The sequence below is a fragment of the Bemisia tabaci genome, chromosome 4 (genome assembly GCF_918797505.1).
Source record: "Bemisia tabaci chromosome 4, PGI_BMITA_v3".
Lineage (NCBI taxonomy): Eukaryota > Metazoa > Arthropoda > Insecta > Hemiptera > Aleyrodidae > Bemisia > Bemisia tabaci.
This window is the reverse complement of record NC_092796.1, coordinates 37059983-37075647: the sequence shown is the minus strand read 5'-3', so window position 1 is coordinate 37075647 and position 15665 is coordinate 37059983. Positions and strand designations below refer to the sequence as shown.

General features: G+C 40.0%; 2 protein-coding genes across 3 annotated transcripts; both read right to left on the bottom strand.

The window, feature by feature from the left end:
* Positions 1–329: 329 nt before the first annotated feature.
* On the bottom strand, positions 330–6186 carry LOC109031548 (uncharacterized). Its single transcript, XM_019043122.2, has 5 exons — positions 5838–6186; positions 4336–4536; positions 3613–3787; positions 1933–2176; positions 330–1239 (listed from the first exon to the last, which is right to left on the bottom strand). Exons 1-5 carry the CDS (start codon positions 6010–6012, stop codon positions 1018–1020), a joined length of 1017 nt encoding a protein of 338 aa, XP_018898667.2. The 5' UTR covers positions 6013–6186; the 3' UTR covers positions 330–1017.
* On the bottom strand, positions 6096–15422 carry LOC140224501 (uncharacterized). 2 transcript variants are annotated; one of them, XM_072299785.1, is made up of 5 exons: positions 15124–15422; positions 10027–10252; positions 9164–9379; positions 7725–7965; positions 6096–6334 (listed from the first exon to the last, which is right to left on the bottom strand). In XM_072299785.1, the coding sequence occupies exons 2-5, from the start codon at positions 10171–10173 to the stop codon at positions 6096–6098; spliced, it is 843 nt and encodes a 280-aa protein (XP_072155886.1). In that variant the 5' UTR covers positions 10174–10252; positions 15124–15422. The 2 variants fall into 2 exon arrangements, with proteins under 2 accessions (XP_072155886.1, XP_072155885.1); XM_072299784.1 differs by having other exon boundaries at positions 10027–10259; positions 15124–15417.
* Between the last annotated feature and the right edge of the window lie 243 nt (positions 15423–15665).

Sequence of the window (15665 nt, the reverse complement as noted above, 5' to 3'; positions counted from 1 at the left end):
TTTTTCATTTATATTTTTATTTCGAGTCACATCTTTAAGGAGTGCAAAATCGAAATGAGTTAAGAGAGAAGGGGCATTTTTTCCCTTTCCCTCTTGTTATAATTTTTTTCTCTTTTTTTTCTACATCTTTCATATTCATTTATGATGTGGTTAAAAACATTTTACAAATAAAATCTTAACATTGCTAGTAACGAATACTATTTTTCTTTTTTATTAAACCTAAACTCAGTTATGGAGCTCATGTAAGTCAAGTTGTAAAAACAAGGTGAAGAAACCCTGAACAAGTTTTGAATTTTTGCTTTGAAAAATGGGAAAGTAATCAAGGCAGATAGTGATGGTGAAAGTTCTTTATTTTTCACAGATCATTTAAACCTTTACGTGAAGAAGACGGTAGATGAAGAGAGAGATAGGTACATTGACTTCCGAACATGTACATGATGAACGAGACTTTTTCTTACAACTTAAATTTTTAAAGGTGTCAAAATGAAGCTTTTGTAAAAGGAACATTATCATGTCTTCACCTCTAATTTTTTGAATAGGGTATCGTCTATCATGACTGTTAGAAGCTGGATTAGTCACCTCGATCTACAGTTTTGGCCTTTCATAATTTCCATAGGCTTTCAGTCTTTGCAAACTTTAAGTTTTTGTCATAATTATATTTAGAGATTCACCCAGATGGTTTTCATGATTTTTTAGCTATTGGCAGGCACTAATCTCTTGATGGAGTCTGCTACCATCAAATTTTCCAGTCATATCCCAGATTTTATGCCTGCCACAAAGTGGTTCTCTAAATGCATGGAGGATCTTTTAGGGTTGAGTTGAAATGCAATTAAGGAGGCCTTTCAGTCTACTTTTATATCATTGAACCTTTTGCTATTAAAATCTGTAGAATGCAGTAGAAATTGAGAATCTAAATATCTAGGTGTTCATTGTCAGTTTTAGCTTTGTGCATATTACCACACACAAAAAAAAAACAAAGTTTTTTCAGATAGAATAGGCTGTGTTTGGACATATTTCCTACAAAGGTCGTGGTTTATCAGGGAGTTCTCCTCTGATTGGAATAGGTCTACCGCTTTGGTCGTTTCCAGCGGGAGGATGGTCACGCAGATAATCCCGACACATCACCAACGACTCATCTTCACCTCGAGGACAGTCTTGCTGATCGTCACAGATCCATGATTTTGGAATGCATGCTCTGTTGGTGTAGCTGGCATGACTTCCACCCACACTGCTTGCACACTGAAAAGGCAAAAAAAAAAAGAAAATGTGTTCAGATACCTCATTTCTTCTTTGCTTTAATTTTATTTTACACCCTTTGTCTCAACCGAAGTCTATCTCTATTTTGTATGTGTTGCAGGCATACAGTTAAATCAGGCATTTTGTCAAATGCCCAGGAAGATAGTCAAATATTCTAATGTAGATTCAAATTCTGATTATTTTCCTAATTTTAAACAAAATAATTCATTGCCGCCATAAGAAGGAATTCTCAGTAGAAATGTGTATCGTGCAATAGTATTTTAAATTATTGTTAGCTCCTGAACGAATATTTATATCTTGGAATTTTCAGCATGCCATGAAATGCAGAATTTTTAACATTCAAATATAAGAAGCATTTGAAGAGGAAGAAACAAGAAGAGTTTGTAGATTTGAGTCATTTTCCCCAAAATTTGTAAAACTCGTAAGCTCATCGCCATATTATAAAATTTCGTCAACTGTCAAAATTTGACCACCTATCTACCAAGGCATATGATAAAATGCCTGATTTGACCAGTTTCCTGCTACATATGCAAAATACCTATAGCCAAGAAATTAAACTGTAATTGAGTAACGGAACAAAACATAAAGATTAATTTGAAATAATCTTAAATTTTCAGAAAATAAAAGTGAAAAAACCCCAAAAAATCTGATTTAGAAGGTGATTAAAGATCTTACCCTGAACTCATAATGGTTGTCACACTGACGATTCCAGCTAGCGCAGATTCGCTCATCTGAACCGTCTCTGCAGTCATCTTCATTATCGCACACATAGCGAGGGTGAATACAGTCTCTGTTATCCCAACAATTAAACCAAGAATCTGCGCAATCACGGTCGTAATTGTTGGTGTAAAAATTTGTTGTGTGCCCAGGTGTGAACTGACTGTACTGATTACCACAGTTGAATTCGTCTTCATCCCACCTATGATCGTTTCAAAACAATGCGATTAGATTGAATTTGATAAAATGAAAAAATGATTAAAAAAAAAAAAAAAGATCCTTCTCGTCCAGTGAGATGTCGATAATGTGGTACAATGTACGTGAAATGACCTTAAATTATTTTATTTTTTGACTGTTTAGAGTGGTCAGAAACATGTTTTTGAGCAAAACATTTCAACATATTGTTTTCAGTGGGAGCTCGATTCCTAAACCGATGACCAATGTACGAAATCACGTATCTTCGTTTGTGATGGTGCAGAATTCCTGTCGTACCTACTTTATTTTTTCTTCGGAAAACTAGTCGGCATCACTTCTTGAAAACTTCCTTGATTTTTCTTCTCTGTTAGATGAATCTTGTGTATACATTTCAAGCTATAGTGCTGCCTTCTTCCTCTACGAAAAAATAAGATAGGAACGGAGATTTGGAAACACCGCAAAGGAGATATGTGGTTTCGCACTCTGTCCATCGGAATCCTAACTATAGCCATTAAATCCTGATTGGGTCCCACTATCTAGATCCGTGATGCTTTCAAGGAAATGTTTTTAAGTGGAATTTTTGCACCATTTGGCAACGCTACCGCGATGCAACACTGCTTATTCAGACCCCAAAGATTTCATGATGGACACAATTGTAAATGCAACGTGCAAAATCCTCGTGAAACCGCAGCCATACATCGCGTCGCGCGTCGTGCTCAAGAAAACCAAAACGCCTGCAATTTTTTGTGTATGCAACACAGACATCCCAAGAACACGAGTAGTTGCATTCAGAGCTAGCCATTGAAATAGCCGAAGCGCCTTCAATTTTTACCGCTTGTGAGACCAAAATGTGTCGCTCGTTGCATTCCTACGTCCGTACAAGGATAGGGCGGTTTGAGTATTCATATTTAATCAAATTGAAAATAAGAAATAAGTAAACTAATAATAAATATATGGATAAGATGGAGACTGTTTATGCGGCAGTTAATCGTCTGACTTCATCGGCAATTGCACACTTGAGCTCCATCCAAATCTTCCCATCGTTATTTTTACGCGGAAATGGGCCGCGTTAAGCAGCTAAGGAACCAAGCCACACCAGCTATTGCCAAATTTAATAGGGAAATTTAATTTTTTACATGAACACGGTTGTGGAGATGTCGTGCAAATTTCAGTGAATTTTTTGCATAGTACAAATGAATTCCTTAAAATTTTTAAAGGAATCCGCACAAACGTTTTCTTTTATGAAAGTTAAATCGCTCAGTTTCTTGCAATAGCTTATGAGGCTTGGTTCTGTGCTAAACGCGGTCCGACTTGTATACCATCTTCCATTTGTGGCAACGTTGCCGAAAAGTACTATTTGCGGGCCAATAGCACTAGGGTACCTACGTAGCGTAGCCCCCTAGTACTTTAGACTCGTACTTGGATAATATTAAATATTCTTACCCATCCTCGCAGTCTACCCTGCCATCACACAACCAGGAGTTGGGCAAGCAAAGGCTTTGGCCTCTTGAGCGACATCTGAACTCATGTCGGCGGCACTGACCGCGATTGTAGTAATTATTGCTTGGATTGTTGTAGTAACCATTCACAGAATTGCAACGAAACTCATCGTCTCCATCTGTAATCGATTTCTTAGTTAATTTATTCATAGTCACAATCACGTAGGTACCTACCGTATAGAAATTAATTATCTTATCTTAGAGAAGTTTGACTTGCAAATAGTTGTAATTTGCCCTACTCTGAGAAAACGTCGTTTGAACATTCGAGAGTTACCACACTTCCTCCCACAAAATCTTTATTTTTAAGGAGAGTTAGAATATTTTTTTCTGGAGATTTTCAGATAATTTAGATTTGATTACAAATATAATTCTTTGTAAAGCTGGGTGAAAAATATTCTCAGATTTCCTTTAAAATTTGTATTTTATTAAAGAAAATCTGGCAAAGTTTGAAGATTTAAACGGCGTTCATCCTTAGAAAAGTAGCCTCGAGGCTGAGAAAAACAACGAGAATTGAAAATTTTAAATTTACGAAGTCAGCAATTTAGTCGTAAGCCTTTGCCAGATTTTTTTTTTTTTTTTTTTTTTTTTTTTTTTTTTTTTAAATATAAGGAGCCATTGTTCGAGTAACCGTTAAAAATTCTGTAGAGGTAGGACTAAAATATCATACTTGCGCAATCCTCTTCGCCGTCACACTGCCACTCAATCGGCACGCAAATGTCAGAATTTCTGCAGGCATAACCTTCAAAAACATCTCCATTTGCATAGCACCGTACTGAGTTACGGCGATTGTTGTACAAATTGGGCCGGAGAAAGTTGGAGAATAAACCACCAAATCCATTTCCGAAACCGCTGTTGCCAAATCCAAGACCTACATTAGAAAACAGAAGATTGTCAGCTGCACTTTATAATGAAAAATGAGAACGGAGATATTTTTTTTCATGTTTCCAAAAAATTGTAGCAAGTAATGTAGTTGTACAAGTTCAATGTACCACAGGAAGATTTACAGTCGTGCAAAACTTTTCTTGGAAACTTTTCTCGGAACTTTGCGCGAAAGTTAAGTTCCTTAAACCTATCTATGTGTGGACAAGGCCTTCCATTCATAAGAAATGAACGAAAAAATTATGAAAGAACAAACATAAATGTGGTTTAATAATTTTAACTTCCGCCGCTGCGCCGGGCTGATCGCACTGTGATTGGCGCAATGCGTGAAGTATTCCTGCAGTCTTGTAGGCGCTACGCGTTTCACGCCAACCGCTCCTGACCGCTCTGTGTTCGACGCAACGGGTGAAGTATTCATGCAGTCTTGTAGGCGCTAATATGTGTTACATGTCGCATGTCGACCGTCGTGCCGAGGGCTTGACCTTTTCATCTCAAGTCCTCGTCATCATTCCTCTCTACGCTGAGCTCCAGGCCAAATTGCGTGTTTAATTCCTCTCTCAACTCGACTAATTAAAGATGCTGTCTCTTTTATCACCGAGCAACGATAAAATTTGAAATTACTATACTCTCAGGAAAGAGAGATTTTGTCCCCTTTTCTCATTGATAATTTTTTTTCTGAATCCGATTTTTAAGCGCTCAGCCGATAGGCAGCGCTTTTTGATTTCGACTTGCCTCTACAGTACTAGTATACTAGTGCTAATTCGTTTAAAAGGCGCACCAGCTCATCGATGTGTAGGCTTTTTTTTTTGGGGGGGGGGGGTCCATTTTTAAAATAAATAAAGCTGTGAAAACTGTATTTTATGCTTTTAACGTAATGCGCAGGTAGTTTCGATCGTTTGTCTATAAGAAAATGTCTTAGCGGTAGAGTAATTCTTATCGAAATTGATCGTTGAACTTAAATGAAGCCTAAAAAAAAAAAAAAACGCGCCTGATGAGCTCAACGGTGACTATCATTTTCGAGAAACGAAAAAACGCGTTTACGGTTTCCTTGGTAACCTTTGTTTGCTATCAGCTGATATTTTATTTCCATTTCCCAACCAAGTCGACGGAGTTTATACTTCCTTTCTTCACTAAATACATTGACTAACACCTGAGCGCTTTTCTAATACGACAGTATTAGAACTTTCCCGCTTGTTTTTATACCTACATTTAAAAAAAAAATTCAGAATTTGCCGCCATGGGCCGCGGCCCATGTGGCCAGCCCCTTAATCTGACCCTGTTTCAACTCACCAAATATGTCATTCAAAGGTTCAGCGCTCTCGGGTGCATCTTGTGCGGGCGCAGCCGCCGTCTCGTTCTCCAGGAGCTCGGCGGCGGAGCGGAAGAGCTCCAACTGTTTGAGACTGGCGTTGACGTTGGTGCTAACATCCCCGGTGTAAATATTGATGTAGTTGACGTTCTCCATGAGTATATCCCCATGCTCGTTGACCGAGGAGATCCGCTTGAGCGTCACCCGGATGAGCTCGTTGCGTTCGATCCGCGAGAGGGTCACGATCTTGATGGGCGGGAGGAGCTGGACGATCTGGCTGGGGGTGACGACGATGAAGTCCCGTTGCCGCCCTTGGTCCGCCCGAGGGAGTAGCGGGAGACCTCCAGCAGGAACCCGAGGTCCTCGATCATCCGCGTGAAGCGCACCTTCAGGTCGACGCCTTCCAGCTCCACCGGGCTCGGTTTCGTCGAGTTGCGGCCGCCGCTCGTCTTCAGGAGCTGCTCGTGCAAGTGCTCATCTGCGGAAAATACAAATGGACGGATCAGAATGGGTCAGTTGACTTATCCGTGCACTGATAAAAAAAAGTAAGACAAATTTTACCAAAAAGGAGAGAGATTTCTCGAGAGGACAGCGTATCCGCAATGAAAAGGTACGCGAGATAATGGGTGTGGAGAAAGACATCGTGGACGATATCAGGTCCAAGCAGTTGGTCTGGTATGGACATGTGCGAAGGATGGCAGATGATCGGTTGCCCAAGCAGGAAGCAGGTCTTCGATTGGGTTCCTCCCGGAAGGCGACGGCGTGCAGACGTCCTGTGAAAGGTTGGCGACAAGGGGTGGAGGAGGAGATTAGAAGGTGCCAATTGCCTGATGATCTCTGGGAGGATAGGGGGCAATGACGATTGCGCGTCGCAGAGTGCGAGGCAGCGCCATAAAAGCGGCTTTATGTACCTATGTAAATTTTACCAAAAAGAAAATTTTAGCATTAGTCTCCTTGATTTTCGACACAGTGATGGTGTAGGGTAAAGATAGCCTGTTACACCTCAGAAACAAAATTTTTACTATACCTCCAATGGATGAGTTGCGCTGGTTACATAATCATGTTCTGATACTTGATTCTTGTAGATTAGCTCAAAATAATAAGATCTGTACAAACAGCAACTCTCTACGTTCAATATTAACCGAGTTATCGCACATTGAAAAACTCGGTTTGTCACCCACCGCGGTAGTGACATACCCTTGGTTTCTTCCACCTTGCTTTCATAAATCAATGAGACACCTATTTGCACTGGTTACTCAATGCGGCACTCGAATGAAAGCAAGGTGGAAGGAACCAAGAGTGTCACCACCGCGGTGGATGACGTCATAGACCGAATTTTTCAAAGCGCGATAACTCGGCTAATATTGAACGTAAAAAGTTGTTGCATGTCTGGCAATCTTCTCATGTTTAGCTAACTTCAAGCATCAGATTCTGCGACCAGCGCAATTGACCCATTCTGGCTCCCAAAATTTTTAATTACGATATATATAGTAGCTTTTACTACTTAATAAATGTATCCAATATTTTAAATATCCAAGTGTAATCGTTCAAAAGTCATCAGGGATGATCCGGATTTCGTCGTGTCCCTCAAGAAAGAACGTAATTACTTTTCAATGTTGCCGAGTTGCCCTTGTAAATTGCATTTTTACCAGGAGAATCTTGAAAATTGTTAACTGAAAATGTCACTGATTTTTTTCTGATCGCTCGTAAAATTGAAAAAAAAAATTGACTAAATTTGCATTGGCATATTCTTGTAAAAAATTGAATTGTTTGAGTCATTTTTGCAACTTTCGAATTATGTTACCTTCCTTCGTCCGGAAACGACGAACTATGGATCACCCTGTATATAAGGGATTGTATTCGCTCACCTCCTATGACGTAGGGAGCGGTGAGCTGGAACTCATGGATGGCATCGTCTTTAGTCTGCGGGTTTTTACTGTACAGGTCGTAGCCTCGGATGAAGTGGTGCACTTTATACGTGTTGTTGAGCGACTTGATGAACCCGCTGTAGACGACACCGTTGGTGAGGTCCGAGAACCGGAAGCTACTTTTTTCCTTTCCGATGAGCATGTTGTAGTGGATGTAAGCCTCGTCTTGCATTAACCCCACCTACAATTCAAACATTTTCAGGGATGAGATATTTTTTCACGGGAGCAGATCTCAAATGCCATGCAAATCTTACTTTCTTATCCTTTCGTTGAAGTCTCTGCAATGGAGCCAGGTATAAGGCCTGGTCTCGACGGCGCATAGTGGATCGAGTCAATTAGAGAGGTCGGACGCGAAATTTTTGACTAACACTGCAAATATTGATGTTTATTTCGTCTTATTTTAAATTATAAGGGGTACTTTTAGAACCTCAAAGTTTTGTATAAACGGAGTTATAAGCGTTTAAAGTTTCCAAATTTTGTCCGCGACCTCGCCTATTGACTCAATCCACAGTGCGGCGCAACTGTTGCGGGAATCATTTTGTGCAACTGTTACGCGTTTGTTGCACCAACCGAAGCTCACTGTCTCGAAGCACTGTTATGTGTCCCTGCAACTCTAAGGCTGGGTGGGAATATTCTAACGGCATTACTTTTTTCAGGTATTTGGGGTATCTGAGCTGATATTAATTGGACCGCGTTAAACAGAAAGGAACCAAGCCACATCAGCTATTGCCAAATTTAACTGGGCAATTAAACATTTTACATGAAAACGGTTGTGCGGATTTTCTTGCAAATTGCAGTGAATTTTCTCCATAGTGCGAAGCAAAAATCTTAAAATTTTCTAACGAATCCACACAATCGTTCTCTCGTAAAAAATTAAATGTCCACTTAAATTTGGCAGTAGCTGATGCGGGTTGGTTCCTTTCTGCTAAACGCGGTCCAAATTGTCCAATTATCAGCTGGAAGTGAATATGTACTGTTATTTCAACCAGTTTTTATAACAAAAAATGATAGCATAACACTAATATAGGTAAGAGGGAAATATTCGATGAAATTTTATTGTCCTGGCGTAGTGATTTGCTACTTAATACAATATAAATTAATAAGGTCTCGATAGACGATCAAATTCCCGAACCAATTACCAAAAAAGTGTTGGGAGTCATCAGTCTTAAACTCATGCTTAATTTTAAAATGAAAACTTGGCAGAAATGTTTCCTGTGGCATGGAAATGATGAATGGTGGCACTCCATTCTGATCTTACTTTGAACAAAATAGTGCGACCCGTCAAAATTTGATGGTAGATGGTGACCATCAGTCATCAGCATGTCTACTTTAATCGGAATTGACTCGGAATTTGATCGTCTATCCAGGGCTATACTTACTGTGTAGCCGGTAGCGGAGGTGCCGGTCGCTTCAAGCTCCTTAGCAAGGCTTTTCCACGAGATAGAGACATCGCACAGGTTCAGCGTGATCGGTATGGCTTCCGGTGTCGGGCGCAGCACACTTTTCAGCTCTGGCGTTAAAGTCTCCTGGCGCAATAACGAATGTTTCTCCTCCAGTCTGCTCAGTAATTTTTGCAGATATCTGTGCTTCCAACCCTGCCAATTTACAATTGAAGGTCAGTATGAAAGCTGTATTCCTCCTTGATAGCAAAGAGCAGTAAGTGTCAAATTTTCGAAATGGAGATTCCTTCAAAATTTGTCTATTCTCTTTTAGATGAAATCAATAAAATAGCTAACACTGCAAAATGTACCTACACGGAGAAAAAAACTTCGTGCGTGGAACCCGAAGTTGAGGTCTTATAGATCTCTGAAGTTTTCGGATCACGTATCTAAAAACTTAAGGTCCAGCTGCCGAAGTTCGGGTCAGACATCTGAAGTACTCCGGTACATACCGAAGTGCCTCGATGTCTGACCTGAACTTTGTGATAAATCATATGAAAACGAGGCACATCGGCGGTGTAAGTTGGCAATGACATAACTCGGTTTGCGACGTCGCAGACTTCTTGTCATATTTTATTTTTTAACGGAAAACTACTCGACGGCAACTCTTTAAAACTGCCGTGATTTTTCCTCTCTTTGCGAAGAAAATTCTGCATAAACTTCAAGGAATGATGTCAATTTGATCTCCTTTAAAAAATAACATAGAGGCGAAGATTTTTAGATGCCGCAATCGAGATATGTGATTGCGGACTTACGCCGTCGATACGAGAGAGCCGTTGTAATTTATGTGTAGAAACTCTTACCTGAGAGGTTAGCGGTCTGCTCCGGGGAATGAAAGGATTGGGCTTATCCTGGCTCGGAGCTCCAATGGCGAGGGACAGAAATGAAACGATGATGGCCGTGACGATAACCAAAAATCGACGACTCCCAATCAAAACGTTGTCCGCCATACTCGAATGTCACAGTATCGCACTAGATGCAAGGTTATTTGTGTTCTCGTGTTCTCGTTGCGAAATTCACCAGAGTCATCTGTAAACTTAAAATCAAACAACACTGTTAAAATCCGGGCGCGAAATTCACGCTTACTCAGTTGCTATTTTGACCACCTGTTACTCTGAGTGCATAGATTCGGCGCGAATTTCGCGCTCTGGCGGGAGTGAAAATCTGACAGGCAATCGTAAAACGGAACGGAACTGCCGCAGCAAGGATTTGAACTCGGGTTGCGGCGGTGATAGACGAGTGGTCTACCACTTTGCCATTCGGCGCTCGTACCAGGAAGCCCTGAATTCACGCTAGTTGAGGTACCTTAACTAAATCGTCAGTCGTTGGTGACATTTACGCTCTGATCTATTCACTCAGAGTACGGCGTGAAATTTGCGCTGAATTTTTTTTTCACGGCGGCTATTCACTCAGAGTAAATCATTGATTTTTGACAGTGAAATTTTCTTCACGACTCATGCTCAGCAAATCGCAATATCAAAACTGAAGCACAAAAATACTCATATCCTATGCCTGCTTGTAACTATTAGTGACTAAGAGATGTCTCTGTTGTGTGTGAGAAAAATCAAAGGCACTCTGTATTTTTGGATCCTGGCAGGACTGCCCACTGCCCGCCGCCGCGTAGCGAGTGAAGCGGCAAGTTCCCGGAAAGTCAAAACGCCTTCGCTTCTGTGCGTATGCAACACGGACATTCCTGGTGGCCGAATAGTTGCATCCTTCCAGGCGTTGTAATGTAATTTGTTGAGTGTTTAATACAAATTGATGGTCCACGTCCATTACTCGTTTCGCTTACACTTTAACTCAATTCCAGTGTTGTTATTGTGCTTATGAAGTAAACTTTTACATATTTCTATCGCGACAAAATATTTTCTCTTCCCAGCAATACCTCATCGTTCCGAGGAGAAAATATGTTTCTCCGGAACTTAAACTAATTTCTTCGGAGAAAAAATAATTCTCTACCTAGCAATAACTTATCGTTCCAAAGATAAAATATTTTTCTCCGGATCACTAACTTATTGCTCCTGGGAGAAAAACATTCTTTCCTTAGCCCTGATTACACCGCGGAAAAGGATGCTAATTTAACATTCTAGATGTAAAAAAAGTGTGCGATAACTCACAAAACGCTGAATTAAGCGCCACAGCAGTTAGTTTTACATCTTGACATTGCTAAAGTAACTGTTATAGTGGTTAATTCAGAGTTTTGTGAGTTGTCACACACATTCTTACATCCAGAATGTTAAATCAACATACTTTTTTATTTCGGTGTGATTATTGATCTGGAAAGAAAATTCGTTTGCAGTGTCAAAAAAGCTCCGCTCCTTTTTTATTTTTTTGAGGGAGAACAAATCAATATTATTCCATGGAGTTTTCACAGAGTTTTTTTTTTTTTTTTTTTTGCACAGAGAAGACAGAAGACACAATTCTCCGTTTAGAAATCTTCTAGACGCGAGTAGTTGCTCCACAAATGATGCTCGTCAGCACATCGCAATTTCAAGATATATAGACGCAGATTATACTCATACCCTACGCTTGTTTGTACCGTATTGTGCTTAAGAGATGTGCTTATAGCATAAACGAAGTACCGAAGGCTTTCTATCTATTTGGAGCCTCGCAGGAGTCGCAGTGTTGCCTGCCGCCGCAAGAGAAGCGGCGAGTGCCTGAAAAGTTAAGACGCCTTCGCTTCTGTACGTATGCAACAAGCACATCCGTGGAGATCGAAATAGTTGCATCTACCCAGGCGTTGTATAATGTAATTCGTCCAGTGTTCAATACTAACAGATGGTCCATCGTCTACAGCTCGTTCCGCTTACGCTTAACCTCGATTCCAGCGTTTTTATTGTGCCGACGTAGTAAACTATTATTGATTTTTATCGCGACATTAATTGCATTGATCATAAAAAATCTTAAACACTGCCGGTCCGCTTGTATTCACGTATTCGCGCTTTTGGGGTGAGTCTCGACACTCTTCTTTTGCACTTTTGGGCTATGCATTTATCTTTATAGGGGTTTGAGCTTTTGAGTATCTCGTTCCTCGAGCCATCAGACAGTAAATAACTTTGTTTTAATACCGTCGTGCCAAGGAAAAACATTCCATCAACATTTGAATGCCGGCAACTTGACGCTGAAAAAATACGAAATCTTCCAATTTTTAATGAATTTCTTCGAGGGACTCAGTCTGAGGAATAAAATTTCTAGGAAAACTATCGATAAATTTCCTTAAATATCAGTTTTTGATAAAAAAAATAAATAAATAATAAATTGAGGCAATACTCAATTACTCCAGGATCCATGTCATTTCCAAAAGCCCCTCAGTAGGCTGATTATTGAAACTTATAGACAAAAAGGAAGAAAAAGAGTACCAACTGAGAATAAAGGAATCCTATTGGTGGAAGCGGATGGTTGCGATGAACAAAGGAGGTAAGTGATAAATTCAGGGCAACCCACGTGAGACTCTACAGTTAGTCCATTATTTCCCCCCTAGTCTGTAACAACAACTCGTTTCAACCAATAGTATCACTCCATACTCCGTAAGTATTCTTTGTCTATTGCTTTGTCTATCAATTTTAATAATCAATCCGCAGTTCATATCATTCTCATCAGCTCATCGGGCCCGAGTGGAATGGCACTCGAGTGATTCGCTTCGGCGGCGGCGGCGGTCATAACGTATAACGTCGATCCTCCGTCGTAATTGCGTACCTCAATTTCCACATGAGCCCTGTTTTACATGGAAACCCATGCTATCTGGGGCCCATGTGAGAATACAGATACGGCTTTACGTCGAAGAAGCGACGATAATATGGCCGAAAGCGAGGCGATTCTCCGGATCACTGTCAACGAACTGCTCATACTCTCGGCGCTCGGCCATCGGCGATTGACCTTGCACCATGCCCAGGCCATAAACGAAAGTATAATGCGCGGAGTGTAAGCTCTCCGGCTTATTATCCAATGGGAATGGCGAGAACAAGGGAGAACTCAAGAGCCCCCGCTGCGCCCCCGCCAAGCAGTCGATGTCCGACGGATCCAGCTCATTGTTTTCCCCAAATCAAACTCTGCCCTATCATCTTGAAAACCATTCATGCCCCGCTTGTAATTGGATTCCCAGCCCGATTTTGATTTCCTCGTTAACGTCCATCTTCATTTCTTCAGCGACTTGAAGTGAGGAATAGAGTGTCTACATAGGGAGAGTATTGCGATGTCTCTTGGCTGCTATCTGATCGGTTCTCCAGTGTAAAATGGTAGGATCAAATTGACTACATTTCGTAATTTGGAACTACGATTCCCGGCTCGTCTGTGAAAACACGTATGTGTATAGGGAAACTAATGGCACATGCGTTGTTTCTAAACTGAGCCAGAAATTCCAATTCAAAATTGGAAAATGCGGTCCAATTTGCAATTGGGAGCTTCAATGTCTTGGCTTATCCATGAGACACTTATTAGCTTAATAAGGAAATTAATGGTGCATGAGTTGTTCCTAATCTGACCCAGAAATTGTATAGGTCTTAATTGCTAGATGTAATCCAAATGTAAATATTTCAGACCTACAGGAATTTGTGTTTCTGTGGAAGAAATGAATGATGCCTACAGAGATAAAAACATCGTAGATGATAAAATCGTAAATCGTAAATGATCTTTATAAATACATTTTCAAAAACTCTCGAGGAAGCTGTCGAAATGTTTGTTTTAGGAAACCATATTGGTAATTTCTTCTTTTTTTTGTAACATATTTTATTTGTTTCTTCACAAATTGAAATTTGTAACTTTTTAAGTAAAAAAGTTTTGTGAAATTGACTTTAAAACAGTCGGTGACCAAGCACTTTTTTTTAACGATGAAAAACTTTATTGACATTTACTTTCTATAGTCTGTGACCGCATTTTTAAGGGGATTTCAACACTTTTTCATACATTTTTGGTGATTAACAACAGCATTTGGTATTTTAAGAGTTTTTTTCACACTATTTTACTTAGATTTTACCAATCATTAATTTCTCATAAAACAATCCCCAAAAATGGTCTCCTTGAATAAATGTTTTTAAAGGTTTTTTCTCTTAAGTATTGTTTTTTTAAAGCGGGTTTTTCTTAAAGTTTTTGAACAGTCGCTCTTACTCGGGAGGTCCTACACGAGAGAATAATGCTGCAGAGAACTAAAGTTTCATATCTTTCATAAATTTTACAATCTACTGAAATATCATAAAATACTGCACTGCATGACATTTCCAATTTTTCTTAAGTTTCTTTCGTTTTAAGCCAACATGACCTTCATGCACTAAAAGATCCATGCTTTTCATTGTTGTATTGCCACAATTAGCTTTGAAATCAAGCTAAATATTTTAACAGAGGCTGTCAACATATTCAGCGGTTGCATTTTAACCTTTCTCATTAAAATTGTCGAGCAAAAAGGCAACTTATTGGAAATTTTTGTCGCCGAGGAAAAAACATTAAATTACAATTTGAACAACTGAAGGAAATGCATACAATTTCAAATGATTTTTTACAACGTTGCAGTACAGGTAAGACCCTCTGATCTGATGTCTCCGTCCGTGAAGCTAAATTAAGGGGCCTGGAGGACAAGGCGCATGAGTGCAGTTTTTGATATTTAGAGAAAAACGTGTTCAAAGTTTCTAAATTACGTGGCTCCTTGTGGAGGAAATAAAGTTCGAACTGACTTTTTGATGCTTAAAAATTGGAATTTGGGAGCGAATTTTTCACAGAATATGCATTAAGACTAGTTTAACTTGAAATCATTAATATCTCAAATTTTTCAAAAGCTGCACTTACGTGCCTTGTCCTCCAAGCCCCTCAATTTACGATTTCTACTTTTTTATACATTTTCAAATTAATCTCGACACCTTCTTTTCTTCCTCTGAAACGTTTGAAACGGTAATTGATGAACTTCCACATACCTGATTGTTTTGCAGTTATGTCGACTTCACCTCAAAAAAAAGACCCAATCAATATCCCCTCGCACCGTTTTTGGTCAAACCATGCGAAGAAAAGCACCGATGGCTATACACTCGCAAAAACGTTTGACAAACTTGCAGAATCCTAGCTCCTTGAGCCAAAATTCACAATAATCTCCGAGGATCAGAAAATCAGCGAAAATCCAAATTCGACCCGAATCGGCTTTCAGGACCGAGCGCGGCGGACTGAGGTATCGAAGAAAATAGAAAACTAAAAAGCGTGATGAAAAAGCGCGAGGGATAACCAACATTGTTGCCAAATATCAGGCATTAAATCATGAGCCTCGAGTCCAAGGAAAATTCGCTGAGGAGATGTGGCAATCGAGATGATGCAGACTGCCTGAGGAGTATCTCATTTGATGCTGCGCTTTATGTAACAAAATATTGAATTGTTTTCTGCCGGGACACCAGGATGTCGAATCGTTATCGAATCGCCATCGACCCTGATCGATAGATGGAATCATTGGGATGGGGATCTATCGATC